The 15,451-nt window shown below is 28.9% G+C and overlaps 1 protein-coding gene across 8 annotated transcripts in view; it reads left to right on the plus strand.

The window, feature by feature from the left end:
• RapGAP1 (Rap GTPase activating protein 1) overlaps window positions 1–15,451 on the plus strand; it is a 753,456-nt gene that overhangs the window by 709,537 nt on the left and 28,468 nt on the right. For all 8 annotated transcript variants that reach the window (XM_075373977.1, XM_075373968.1, XM_075374012.1 and 5 more), the window contains 4 exons: window positions 1,574–1,750; window positions 2,911–3,149; window positions 5,234–5,385; window positions 11,040–11,166. In XM_075373977.1, the coding sequence (XP_075230092.1) occupies window positions 1,574–1,750; window positions 2,911–3,149; window positions 5,234–5,385; window positions 11,040–11,166 (695 nt within the window). The remainder of the gene's footprint in view (window positions 1–1,573; window positions 1,751–2,910; window positions 3,150–5,233; window positions 5,386–11,039; window positions 11,167–15,451) is intronic.

The following is a 15,451-nucleotide window of genomic DNA, read 5'->3' on the forward strand; positions in this document are numbered from 1 at the left end:
CTACAGCATTTACATTCACTTAATTTAAATAAAGTTGATTCAGTTTTGTTGTTTTTTGATGGCTACACACGACAAAATCAGAATGCGCATATTGTGCATACATTGTGTCGCTGGTTGACATCAGAATCCCCGTAGATTATTAAATGAATTCAAGTGACTTTCCCAGTTCATGGCCACTCATTCCTTCCTGTTGATCGATGTTTTGGAAGTGTTGAAAAATTATTAAGAAAACAAGTTGAAATAAAATTTGCAGATGAATATGTAAGATTTTATTAAGAAGTTGGTAAAGTTAAAGAGCTGGGGAAGGAATGGATGGTTTACATTATAAAAGATCTTGAAAGTGTGTATGCAGAAGTAAAAGGTATCAATGAAGCAAAAAGAATCTATTTCAAAACATAATTTAAAAATTGGAGAAATTGTAGTAAAATACAATATTTTACCAATTATAAATTTTCATCAGCTGCTGAAATTCAAAATTGTAGGTCTATAGTTAAAAAAAATTAAAAAAGAAGGGAGTGTGGTTTTGCATGAGTGCATTTTAAAATGAAAAATATCTCTTGAAAAAAGAAAGATGTGTTGAATTTGCTAATTAAACAAAGATCTTTGGCAAAGATTGGGATTCTGTTCCAGAACTTCTTTGGTATAAAGAATTAATTTTTGATGATGTGGATGTGGAAAATGCATCTACTGATGAAGTTACTTGCGACTGTCTCACAGTCGATTGTGATCTTCATGTGTAAAATATTTTTTATTGATTATATTATAACATTAAAAATTATAATGTAATAATTTAAATTCTGTCATTAAAGGTCAGATTGTTCAATTATTTTTTTTTCAAAAGTTAACAAGTCCTTGATTTTTTTCAAAAGATAACATCTTCAAATGTTTAAGTGAATTTTTGAGTACAGGATTAATAACGAATAACTAAAATTTTCAACCAAAAAAAAAGGAAAAAATGTATTAAGGCTGTTAAGCTGTGGGTTTTTTGTGTCTACTGAAAAATTATAATTGTTGGAAATATTCAGTTTTGAAAACAGCTCGTCATATATTATGAGATAATGTATACTAAGTACACAATACCATGGTTGTTATTAAGGATCACTTGAAGTATAGTATAGAATAATAGTAGATAAATAAGTAAACTTGATTTGGACAAATGCAATTTGTAATATGATGTCCAATTTTATTTTGAGTTATTAGGCAAAAGGAAGATAGGGTAGCCAAAGAAGAGATAGGAACCATAGTTAGCTTGCAACTATGAAACTGGGTATAATAATTAAACCATTTGGTTAATGATGATTACAAACTAGATTTACTCTGCGGATAGAGATTAGTACGAATATGGTAATGAAATATTGAAACTATATCATCCGTTTCTGGGAATGATGACCTGAGATTAACTGATTTGTAGGTTTTTGCATTGTTTGGATCATTATACTAGATTTTTGAGATTTTGTTTAAGTTTTACAGAGTGAATGAGTTTAAGGGATGACTGAATCTGTTATTTTCATTTTATTTTATGATATGAGTACAAGAAAACATTGTTACTAAACTTAATCATTTTGGTTTATAGGAACACCTGAACTTTATTGGTGTAGATGAAAATTTGGGTCCAGTATTGCTATCTGTGAAGTCTGAAAATGTTGCTAAACAAGATCATACAAGATTGCTTCTTAGACTTCATACAGGAACTACACATGAATTAGTACCTTCCTCATGCGTAAATACAGCACCACACAATATGGCCAAGGTACTTTAATACTTATTTATTCATGTTAAATGTGATTGAAAAATGTTTTGCATGTAATATTAATTTTAATTTATATGGATGTAATATATTTTCTATAATTTAAGTTTAGTTTTTATTATCTGTTGGTTGAATTGATAATTAAGTGGAGAATAAGAATAAAGAATTGCTGTAATAATTAATATTAATTGTGTAAAAAAAATAAAATATTAATATCTCTTCTTTACCGATGGAAAATTTTTGTTTCAAAAATAAACTTCTTGAAATTAAATGGAGAATATATAAATTTTTAACAGTGTAGCATATTTTTATTAAACACTGATATTTTGTGCTAATCTATAACTATCTGTGTCTAGTAAAGATTTCCACTAGATCTTATTTTTTGTTAAAAATATTATTTTCTAATCTTTTAATTTATCCAACAAAATATCCATTTTGACTAGTTTTGGTGTAATGTCTGTACGTTTATATCTCACATAACTCAAAAATGATTAGCTGTAGAATGTTGAAATTTTCGATGTAGGACTGTTGTAATATCTAGTTGTGCATATCCCCCTTTTGGTTGCAATCGACTGGACCAAATGTGTCCAAAAAAAGCCGAAAATCCAAAAAATGTAGATTTTGGTCTTTTTCTTAACTGCATTGTGAGTTTTTCAACAATATATCATACATAAGTGGTACTTATTTTCATTGGTTCCACCATTTCATTAATGAAATATTTGGATCTTATAATGGGAAGGCACATCGGCGAGAATATGACTGCATTTTATTTATTTATTTTTTTAAATTTAAATATATTGATTTATTAATTATTGTTAACCAGTGATTGAAAAAAAAAATTACAATAAATAATAATTCAGTAACAAAAAAATGTAATAAAAAATGTGTGTAATTTAATAAACATAGAAGAAAATCATGTGGTGTCTGCATAGGATTCTTTTAGTTATTGTAGCTGCAACAGCCATTAGACTATGTAAGGATGTTAAATTTCTATCAAATTTTTTTTTTTTGAGACAAACATTATTACTTTGTATATGATAAATGCAGAGTGCTTTATTTTATACTGTAAATATGTATTATTTACAAAACTTCTTAATTATTTTAAATTAAGAAGTAACTTACAAAATATCAGTTTTGAATTATTTATATTCCATCTTTTCCAGCTTCTGCATGAACAACTAGTAATGACGAGTATGCAACCAGTTTTGTGTCCAAGAGCTAGCCAGATGATTGCTGCATATGATGAGCATGTCCTGGTTTCACACTTCAAATTTGGTGTATTGTATCAGCGATTTGGACAAACTAATGAGGAAGAACTCTTTTCAAACAGACACTCAAGTCCTGCATTTGATGAATTTCTTAGTATGTTGGGACAGAGAATTCAGCTTAAAGATCACAAAGGGTCAGAATTTAAAAAAAAATCAATGTTTATTATAAACAGTATAAATGTTTTGCTATATTTTTATCCTTTATGGTCAGCAGTGATACTAATTTGAAAATATAAACTTTTACTAGACCAACCAAACAAAATTTTATAATATAACTTTTTAAAAATTTATTTCAAACTGTTTTCATTCATTTTTTTTAACTTTTCTGAGTGATGGAGGTTGAATTTATGTTTTGAAATTGATGTTAATTTTGTTTTAATTGTGGTGTGATGTTTTAATTGTATATTAAAACAAGCCTAATGATTTATATTAATTGAAATCATCATTTTATTAAATTTTTTCTCATTCTTTACAGTTTTTAGTTCATGTTTCTATTAACATAAGTAAGCATTCTTTGACAAATATTCGTCATTTTTGTTAAAAAAAAAATGAATTAGTAAATAAATAAAAGTATTAGTTCTTGTAGTAAAATGAACAAATAACCAATTGATTGCATGGTGTGTTTTCGTATTTTATACAATGAATTGACTGCAAGATGGCCAGTAGTTCTGATAGGTTTTTTAAACTTGAATTATTATGATTTCAGACATGATCTGGCATGGTTTTTTTTTTTAATTAATAAACATTGTAGGTAGAATTATAGATGATAAAATGCCAAATCTTGCTAACATAATTAAACTTGGGAATAACTCAGTTGAAGTGAGTGCACTACCCACACACTTACTGGTTTACTATTTTCTATTATTTTAAATGTTCTATCTTTTTAAATGTTGTGCTTTGTAGATGCAGAGATGCAGTATTAATTATTTGAATTGTTATATGCTTTTCTATTTGCCTGTCATTTATTTGTTTTGATTTGGCTCATAATGGATGGACCGTTGTTGAAATTTCACTTGATAAATTTAATTGATCTTAATTAAAAAATTATAATTTTTCTTACCTTAACATCTTTTGCGGTTTTATATTTTTCTTGGAAAATGATTTTCACGTTTAGGTACAGTGCAAATGAGTGAGCCAAAATGGCCATAAATAATTACAATGAAAGGATTTTAAACTTTTTTAGCTTGGTTTAAACATATTGTTAACATTTACTTTCCTCAGCTTTCTGTTGGCTTTTTTCCCATCTGCCTACTAGTGGTGTAGATTGCTTTCATTTGATTTATGGGACATTTTATGTACTCATTATAATTTCTTTTATCATTTATAATAAGTTCTTTCTTATGGAAATAAGAAATATTCACTGTTTTGTTAATGTAACAGAGTTTTAATTTGTTTAATTAAGGGATTACAATTTGTTTCCTAGTTTTTAATGAACATATTTTTATGTATAATAGCATTGCAAATATTTGCCTATTGTAGTAATTTTTTTTGATTGTGTGATGAAGAAATGTCATATATTTCTGGTAGCTGAACATGGAATTACATGAATGAGTACCCAGAATAATATTAATAACAATTATTTACATGGTAAAGTGATTCCTATCGAATCAGTTTTCATGATTTTAGTTCTGTATTAAATCTAATATTTGTTGATACATCATTGCTGATTGTTTAATGAATAAATGTTTTCCATAGTATTTTTGTTCAAAAATTTCAGCTCACAGTATCAGATCTACTTTATTTGTGAGACATTGGAAAAATATAGTAATTTATTTCTAATTATAACAAATTTTTTAAATATTACTAAAGGAATTTGGAACAATGTTGTATGCAAAGAAGTTCTGCATTGTTTTATTTATTATATCGGACATTTTATGATGGGTATCAACTGGTTGTTATTATTGGTTGTAAAATGAATAAACAAATTATGTTATAATGATATATACACTATTGATACTATTAATACAAGTCAAATTCCTCATTTTATGAAGTATTTTTATGTTAAATTTTTTATGATGTGTTTGAAGAATAACAACAATTTAAGTTTATAAAATTAATTTTTATAAATATATTTTTTCTGTTGAAATCATAATGTTAGCATATAAAAAACAACAATCTACAAAAAAAATGTTCTGAAAAAATTTGTTTTCAGAAAATATATTTTATGGTATATTTATTTGTATAATTCTTTTTTTTAAATTGTTGATGATATTCACAGTTATCGAGGAGGTTTGGACACACAGTTTGGGCAAACTGGTGAAGAAGCTATATACCAGGTATACAAAGATAGAGAGATTATCTTTCATGTTTCAACCTTGCTTCCTTATACTGACAATGATCCTCAACAGCTACAAAGAAAAAGGCATATTGGTAAGAATCTGTGTTTGTGTATGATTATAGATTATATATGTAATTTTTGTAGTTGTAATAAACAGGTTTTATTCTTTATTTTTAATTTAGCAACTGTATAAAAATAAATAAATTGAAGTAATTGTTATTATATTTCAAAACTCAATTATTTAAATGCTTATTTAGTGTAAATATATATTTAAGAATATATCCATATTTCCGAATTAAAAGTGTAAATCACATTATATTGAATTATTACATAAATATACAGTATATGTAGTATAATTTTATAAATGCTAATTGTTTTTAATAGGCAAATTTTAAGGTATCAAGTTTTTTATAGGTCTTATAAAATTAATTTTTAAGGACGTTATTAGATTTTTTTAATTAAAAAAAGTCTAAGAATTAAATGATTGCCAACAAATAAGGACTGGGAGAATTATTATCAGCTAATGATCCTTAACCAATGTACTAAAAATATGATTGATAAAAGATAAGAAGTTGAGAAATAGTAAACAATTTTTTTTCTTAAGTATAAGAATAAAAATAGTAGTATTTTTTATTAGAGTAGACATTTTTATGTATTTTATTATTTATAGTAGTTAATGAACATTTTTTACACATTTAAAGGATTTACGCCTGTTTTTATCTCGATCTCTTAAATTGATTGAATGGAAGGAAAAGCTGCTTTCTAATTTATTTAAACCTCTCACCTAGGAATTATTGAGGTACAGCTGATGCAGAAAGCGCCTATCAGATTGTATATATTACTAGATATTTAATTTATTTTGCAATGAGTTGGTAACATAATACTACTGTACTTCAAAATTATGTTAAAAATTATGGTAAACTTTGTTCCCCAATAGATTTTCTGGTGATTGTCCAATTTCATATTTTATTCCTGACACTTCATTCCAAAAGGTTTAATGAGAACCAAAATTCGCCTTTTTACTATTTTATGACTCAATTTAACTTTACACACATGTAAAATTTCCCAAAATTTTCTAAAAATATTTCCTATTATTACTTACTTTATTAATCATTCTAATTGATATTTCTTACATGTAAGCATTTAATAATGGCTTGTTCTTTTCATACTGATTGTTTAATATAAATGTTCATTATATTTTATTTCCTTAGTTGTATACAGTATTGGTTCTCAAACTTTTTTGCCCACCACCCATATTGAGAATCAAAAATTTTCCAGCGCCTCCCAAAATTTTTAAACTTAGCATTTATTTAAAATAATAATTGCAATAGCTGTTTTTAAGATGCACTTTTAAAAACAGCAGTTGCAATATTGTTTTTAAACGTGGCATAACCTATTTCTGAATTGAAACTTACATTTTAAATTAAAACAATTTCTCACTGATATTTTTTTTTAATTTGATGATTTTTGAATTCTGAAGTATATTATCAAAAAGTATTCGAGCTAGAATTCTTTTTTCATTCGTCTCTCTCTAAGCCTCTTGTTGCAAAGTTAAAGTAGGTTGAATACAATCATTTTTTATCATAAAATCCATTTAATTTTTTGTACTAATGTAGTAGGTATTTAATTTTAGTTTGAAATATCAGGAAAACAAAATTTTTCCCTTTTTTCTTTTTTAATAAGTCATCGCCTTCCTAGACTGCCTGAACACCCCCCAATTTTCTGTGGGCCTTCTATCCCCCCCCCCTGAAGGCCTCCAGTCCCCTTGTGGGACACTTTATCGCCCACTTTGAGAACAAATGTTATACAGTTTAGAACTATATTCCAATTATATTCAACAGTTTTTTCCAACATAATCATTGCAATAGAAATTTCACATTCAATTACAATTCAGTTTATGGTCTGATCATTTTTTTTACTGCATATTAAAAGTCTGATTTCAGAAGTTTCATTTATTACAGAGTATTATACTTTGCTGCATTGTTTTCCCTGTTTTCAGTTATCTCTAGACAATTAGATTATAAACTTTGGCTGGTATTTTACTCTGTACATGTATTTATTACTTCAGAGTTACTGTGAGTATATATCTTTCATGTTCTTGGGTCCAAATCTGTGTTTATTTACATTTATATATACAAAACAAATCTCGTTTAGCTTGATTGTTCATATACAATTTATGCCACTAGAACACAAACCTGTGATGGTTGTGTTTTTTAGTTTTTTATAATAGATTCTTATGTATTTTTTAGTGCTGGATCTGAAAATAATCTTCATTTTTTCCATCGCGTCAGGATTTTTCACAAATTTCAAAGTTTGTAAAAAGTTGAAAAATTATGGAAATGTGATTTAATAAAATAGATATTAAACATTTTTTTATAATAAATTAATATAATATATTCCCTTTTTTTTGCTTATACTATGCATTCTTATAGCTGAACAGTTGAGTGGTCTGAAGAGGATGGTGAGAGGGTCATTGACTCCTTAATTTCTAGTGAAACTTGCCACAAATTAAGCGTAATTTGTGTGCTATATTGCATTTTTAAACTAATTTATTTTTATTTATGTAATTAATTTTTATGAGGTACATCATCATGCCTTTGGAAACCACTCTCTCTCCTCACCCACCTTTAATGATGAAGTATGTAAAATACTTACATTTTAATTCCATGTGGATTATACTCTGCTTCCCACTTTTCCTTCTATGTTCTCTATAGGGTTCATTTCAGTGTAACATCCAGCAATAGTCTGCCATCATTATACTAATCCATTTTTTTTTGATACCTCCTTTCCATTTCTTTCATGTTCTGATGAAATCTCTCACCCATCTTTTCACTAACAGCACCCAGATTTTCAAGACAATAGTTCACATGTATATTTAGGAAGTGTATGCTGCTCATGGAACAGCCTAAATTTTTGTACTTTTGCAGCATGTTCTCGATTGATTTGAAGTTGTTTGGATTCTTCTTATTGCCCAAAAACTTGGTTACTATGTTTTTAAAGGCTTCCCAGGCTTCTTTTTCTGTAACTAACTTTTGTTTCTCAAAATTCCTGTGAATATTGAGAAGTTTTCTAATATCAGGACCAGTAAATTCACCCTCTTTTAGTTTGGTTGATAAGACTGGAAATTTGTCACAGATGTATTTAAAACATTTACCTTCTTTTGGTAAGGCTTTGACAAATTGCTTCATCAAGCCTAAATTGATATGCAGAGGTGGAAGGAGAACTTTACTTGGATCTATGAGAGCTTTTCAAAGCACATTTTTGGTTCTAGGTTCTAATGAAGCTCTTTTTGACCAGTCTTTCCTTAGCCAATGATTTTCTCTGTCTACTATCCTATTCACACAAAAACCAAGGAAACTATGTGTATCCTCCTTACTGTCCTAGAAGCATCAATATTATTTTGAGGTTGCTGCACATAATCCACTTATGTCATATTTAATTTTATGAAGAATGAATTTCAAATAATCATAACCTTCTTTTAAATAGATAGAATGTCCGATGAGTATTGAAGGATACATATTCCCACTGCGAAGGACAATTTTACGACTTCTTTTGAATAAATCTATGAACAGTCTCCAATCAGTACTTTGGTACGGAATGATAAATTGAGTCAAAAGTCCATGTACATCAGTGCAAAAGGCTTCTCCTTTTTCCAAAAAATGTGGAAGAAAAAGTCTGTTTTTCTATACCTGAACCAGGAAAATGAAGTGCCAGCTGCTAGCAAGTTCTTCTCTTCAAGTCTCGAACCATGCGATTCTGAATTTTCTTTGGTCAGATATAAGTCTCGAACCAAATTGTCTTGTTCAGATTGAATAAAGCTTTGGTGCACAGCTGTCTCCAAGTTTGTACTCCTCGATGTTATCTTCATTTAAATCACTTGTGGAACCATCTATTTCAGGTAAATTTTCTGTTGAATTGTTACTGGTATGTCTGGACCTTGTAACTAGGTGTGAAGTGGATGGCATATTTGGAGAGACGATTCTTTTTTTATTCTCCAAATTGAAACCGTGAACACCAATCAAATAAGAGTAACAATCATTGGTGTGATTTCTTTGCTCTCGCCACACCATTGGAATTCTAAATCTGAGTGCTTCTTGTTCACCCTTTTTACCACTATCAAAGTCCTTCAACACATGTTTAGCAAACATAGTGGGATGCCCAAGTTTTGTCATGGTCTCCTATTTTCACTGTGAATTACATGTTATATTTCTTCTTTGTCTTTTCTCCATTGACTCACCACAAATGTAAAAAAAAAGATTCTGCAGAATTTTTGCAGCCTCTTGAAGCCATTCTGAAAATAGAATGTTTCCTTTATTGTCTGAAAAAATATTTTTCACCGACATATGCATTTCGTCATGGAGAACAGAAAAATACTCAATTTATGCACACTTATGGGTGAAGTAGCACTGATAGTAGTTTCATGGTGCAAGAGTGGCACATATAACTGCCAATAAACATGTTACATCTTGTTAAGTCTTGTCACAACCTGTCCACTAAGCTCTCCCACTGTCTTGTCATCTTCAACCCAAAACCCACCTCCCCACCCTCCTTTTCAGATGACTCAACTGTTTAGGTATAAGAATGCACAATAAGCCAAAAAATTGAATATATCATATTCATTTACTATAAAAGAAATGTTTTATGTCTACTTTATAGTATTACATTTTTGTAATTTTACTCTTTTTACAAATTTTGAAATTGCGATTTGCAAAAATTCCTGATATAACCAGAAAAAATGAGGGTTATTTTCAGATTCAGCACTAAAAAATACATAGGAATCGATTATCAGAAGTTAAAAAACATTCCACAACCCAAATTTTACAGGCTCTCTATCTTTTAACCCTCTCTTTTTCTGTTTAACATCAGAAACCACTATAAGCTATTACTTCAGAGGATGAATTTAGGTTGATATGTATGAATGTAAATGAAGTGTAGTTTTGTCTCAGGTCAACTATTTCTGAGATGTGTGGTTAATTGAAACCCAAGTACCAAAGAACACCAGTATCCACTATCTAGTATTCAAATCTGTATAAAAGTAACTGCCTTTATTAGGATTTGAACCTTAGAACTCTCAAAGTTTTGCAGGCTTGTGTAATTAAATTTTTTTTTAAAGATTTGACTTTGTATCTTATGGAAAAGTACTGACCATGCCACTAAACCAGTACCATTTTTACTACTGTGTATATTGTATTCTTAAGTATACATATGTTAAGAAATGCATTATTTATTTGTTATAATGGTAGACAGATAGATTTGTGCAATTGACATCACTTGAAACAGTACCTGAAAAACAATGTTGATACAGCAATTAAAATTGTTATTATTTTACATTTTTTCAAGCAGAAGTGGAATTTTCATATTATTTTAACCAGAAATAATAAATATTTCCCATGTTGAGTTGCTAATTTATTTATTCAGTTTTTAAATCCACTAAAAATTGATTAGACTTCGACAAAATACTATTAAATCCATCATAGAAAACCAAGAATAGCCTTTTATTATTATTATTATTAAAATATTAGTAACATTTCACATATTTATTGTGATACAAAAAAAACAGTGTTCGGAATTTATTTGATTAAACCTCCCTGCTTAGGGGATGCAGGTTCTCAATACATCATAAAGAATTAATATTTCTGTTTTGAATTGTAATAGTTAATGTCTTACTCATATCTCAAAGATTTAGTGAAGGTTATTACTGATCTAAGATTTTTTTCTAAACAAATATTTCTCTCCTTTTTTTCAGGCAATGACATTGTAGCTGTGGTTTTTCAAGAACTGAATACTCCTTTTTGTCCTGATATGATTGCATCACATTTTCTTCATGCTTATATAGTTGTACAACCAATTGAACCAAATACACTTAATACAAGGTATGTTGAGTATATAGTAGAGTTTTTGTTACTGTAGAAAATCATAATCACTGTTATATATAGTTGCATTTTATAAAAATAATCTTTTATTGAAATAGTGCCTAAAGTGCTCTTTCCTTTTTCTTTTTCCATCACAGTGTTACATGTATTATATTCAGTAAAAAAAATATCCACTTGTAAAACAAGTTGATTTTGATTATATTTGGTGTATAATAACTACCCACCTTGTAGTGGCCAAAACATATTTTTTATATTTAAAAAAAAATTTTTTCCTGAGTAATAGATTACTTTCTAACTTGCCAATAGGTAAAAACAGCCATTTTCGTCATTTTCCATGAGCTGGAGGATTCTTATTTTATGTCGTACAGAGGATCAAAAAGGACTTTTTGGAAAGAGTAAAGATGGAACTTCATCTTAGTGTACTAAAACTTCATTTTTTTACAAAACCAAATCTTGTAATCTTTATTGAAATTATGTTTACAAATTGTTATTTAAATTTTTGGACCCAAAATAAATATAGAAGGGGTTAGAGTAACAGGGCGGATTTTTACCTTTTAACTCTTAGGTACTAGTAGTACTCATAAAAAAAATTGGACAGTTACCGAGGTCTGTCATTAAAAAAAAATGGCCACCAAATAGTAAGATTTTGAAAATTTCTCATTTTTGGGGCCCAAAAACATATGTGGTACAGTTGGAAAAAATCTAAAATGTTTACAGCAATAAGTACTTTTTATGTATTTTGTTATTCAAAGGGGTTGACGAGTATTGAAGCCATCAAAACCTAAAAATACTGTTCCTTCTAACTGTGAACAATGTATCCAAAAAGTTCTCAGCATCTATTTTATCAGATAATAATGTAGGCCTAACATAGAAAATATTTTCACATATGTGTGTGTGTGTGTGTGTATGTATATATATATATATAAAATGAGATAGCTTATATTCTAGATAGTTTATTACGTAAAGTATGATTCATACAACACAAACTCATGTTTAAACATGAAAGTGAATAGTGAATAGACATGCATGAACATGAATGTTTGCGTAATCCTAAATGTAAACATTGTGGAAGGCTCAGTTACTGTTTTCATTTCAATGTGATATGTTGTAATGTTGCTAGTGTTAATATTGTGGTTAGGTAATGTGGACTTCTTTATGAAGGAATTTTATTAGCAGTGAACTTCTTTTATGTGTTATCTTTTATTTTTAATTTCATTAATTAGAGAAATTTTTATTTTACGTATAGAGAAACTGGGATAAGACAAAGTGAGGTGCAATTTTTAATAATTTATACTAACTATTGTTATTGTAAAAACCCTTGCATTTTATAAAAACAGATTATGGAGAGTTCAATTGGCATTCACACTGAAACTGTATGTCACAAATTGACTTACAATAGATCTTAAGTATTGCACAATATTTTAGAGTTTACTGAAGACCAAATAACATTGATATCTTTAAGAAGTGGATGTACTGAAACAAAAAATATCTGTACTTTTCATAAAACTGAATATTTAGATAAACATTTTCTTATTAATGGGAAAAGTTGCTTTTACCCATTTAGCTATCACACTAAACTGATTAAGAAATCTCTTTGACACTTTCAACAAGCAATCCAAATTTAAAATTAGTTCCATGGAGAACACTGTATATCAAATGTTATAAAAGACCACAAGTATAAATATAAAGACCACAAGATGATACAGAAAGCGAACCAGAATGTCAAGATAAATTTGAGCCTCAATGTGTTACAGTCGAGTCAGTGAATAAAGCTTGTTCAGCACTTGGCATTTCCCCCATCATGGTTCAAAAATTATCGAGCAGCGCAAAGGAACCAATTTAAAAAAAAAATAAAGTAATAAAAATAGCAGAATCAGTTAACAGTAAATTAAACGATTCCTTAATTCAAATATTTCTACAGAAGAAACCAGTGTAGTACCACAAAATTATCCTGATCTAGGTAGGGAATATGAAGAATTAATCATTCAAATAAAGGATAAAATGAAAACAGTTACATCAACCTGGGAAAAACTAATATTTTAAGTTTATTACCAAGCAGCTGGCACATTCAAAAAATTCAAAATGAGGTGGGTCAGGTACTCACTCTGTTAGTGGGTGTGTTATCCACCAAAATGTAAAACTCATGTTATCTGCTTCCAAAATGAAATTTCATTATAAATTCTCCTTTCAACCATGGTATATGATATAGAAAATGAAATGTGCATGCTGTCACAGTATGAAAAATGTTCAGCCACTAATGAAGTGCCTCATTTTAATTCTGAAATTATCTTCAAACATTGGATTTCTCTTGACCATTGTGAACTAACTACTCAAATTTCTTCCATTTCAAGAGTACTTAGATAAATTTACTGAAAACTTAAATAATCTAAAAAGGCATCATTTTGTTGCACATAAACAAGCTAGTTTCCTTAACATTAAAAAGGAAAACTTGTTGGATGGTGAATATATTGTAATGGGAGACTTCTCTCAAAATTTTCCTTTTGTGATACAGGATGAAGTTCAGTCATATCACTGGTCAAAAACTTATGCCACAGTACATTCATTTTCATATGTTTAAAAAAAAAAAGAAGAAAATTACTAAGTCAGAACTACTGTGTGAAGCACACAGTGCTTGAAGCACAATACTACATTGTTCTTCTGCTTCCAAAAGCAAGTTATAAATAAAATAAAAACGCTGTTACCACAAGTTAAACAATTTTTTTATTTTTCTGACAAAAAATTTCATAAATTTATGCTACCATCAAGAAGATTTTTAAATCGCAGCTGAATGGCATTTTTTTGCCTCATACCATGGAAAAGGATCTTATGATGGTATTGGTGGAACTATAAAAAGGACTGTGATTAAAGCAAGCCTTCAAAGGACAGTCAACAATCAAATTGTTACATCTTCTGAAATGTACAATTATTGCAAAGACAATATTAATTGAAATGGGAGGCGTGAGCATATTGAAAAGAAAATATTTTTATAAAAATTATTAATTTACCGAAAGGAAAGCAAAACAAAATCAATTCGGACATAATAAATAATAAAATACACATTTCCACTGAAATAATACACTTATAAATAGGATTATATCAGTACTGCACACTGTATTTAATAATTAACTTATCAGTACTAAATTAACTATAAGTTTAATAATTATTAGTGATTCCCTTGGTCTTGTATTGCAAAGTTTTTCGAAGGAAGGTTTAATATTAGAAATAGACAAGGAGTTCTTTTTATATATTTAGCTGAGATCTATATTTTGTCTTCAAAGCAGCCACCGCAAAGGTTTCACCGCAGCAGGTTTTGCAAAGATGCAAAGGTAGAATGTTGAAAATGGTAGTAGTTATACGAAATGCTCTTGCTTTCAGTGTAGAAAGCTCATCATCCACCCCTGTCCAATATTCAAAGAGTGATTTATTACTAAATTGTCTTTTGATTTTGCCATTTGTAGTGAAGTTTATGAAGATTTTTTTCTTCGGCAGTTGAGAGCCCTTTGGAAGTATTTTGAAATGGATCCCAAACCCACTTGTAACTTGCTACCAAGTTGTTGTCAGCAAGAAAATACTTTTGAAAATTCTTTGCCAGCATAGCTAAATGATTTTCAACAGTTACAGCCTTGTTGTTCTTCAGCCTTGTAAGTTTTAACACATTCATTCTCATTTGCAAACATCTCTTAGTTTTTTGCTTTAAATTTCTGCTTCACAGTTCCAATTTTCTACAAAAAGCATTAACTTTATCGCTTGTATCCAACATATGTGTATTTGCCCCTTGCAGGTGAAGAGTCACTCTAATTTGACCAAGTATTTCAATTCCATCACAAATAAACCATCTTGAAACTTGATTTTGGTCAGTTTTCCTGTTCTAGAAAAATGGTGATTTCATCTCTTAATTCATAAACACATTGCAAAAATTTCCCACGTGATGATCATCTTGCCTCGCAATAAAATAGTAATGCTTATGTACTGTATCCATGTCTTTACAAAGTGCAGAAAAGATTCTTGATTTTAGGGGGTCTCATTTTTATATAATTTACTGTGGTTACAACCTTTGTTAGCACAATATTCAGACCAGGACTCATTTCTTTGGAAGCCAGAGCTTCTCTGTGGAACATGCAATATGACATATTGCAGAGATTTTTGTTTCACAAGTAGTTGTGTACTTTGGAATCTTCTAGACATTGAACGAGCAACATCGGTGCATATTCTGACTCAATTTTTCCACATCACAAAATCAAGCATAGGCAATGAAATGAGCATCTTTATTAGTATCTGTTGCTTC

This window comes from Lycorma delicatula, chromosome 1, assembly GCF_047948215.1.
Source record: "Lycorma delicatula isolate Av1 chromosome 1, ASM4794821v1, whole genome shotgun sequence".
Classification (NCBI taxonomy): Eukaryota; Metazoa; Arthropoda; class Insecta; order Hemiptera; family Fulgoridae; genus Lycorma; species Lycorma delicatula.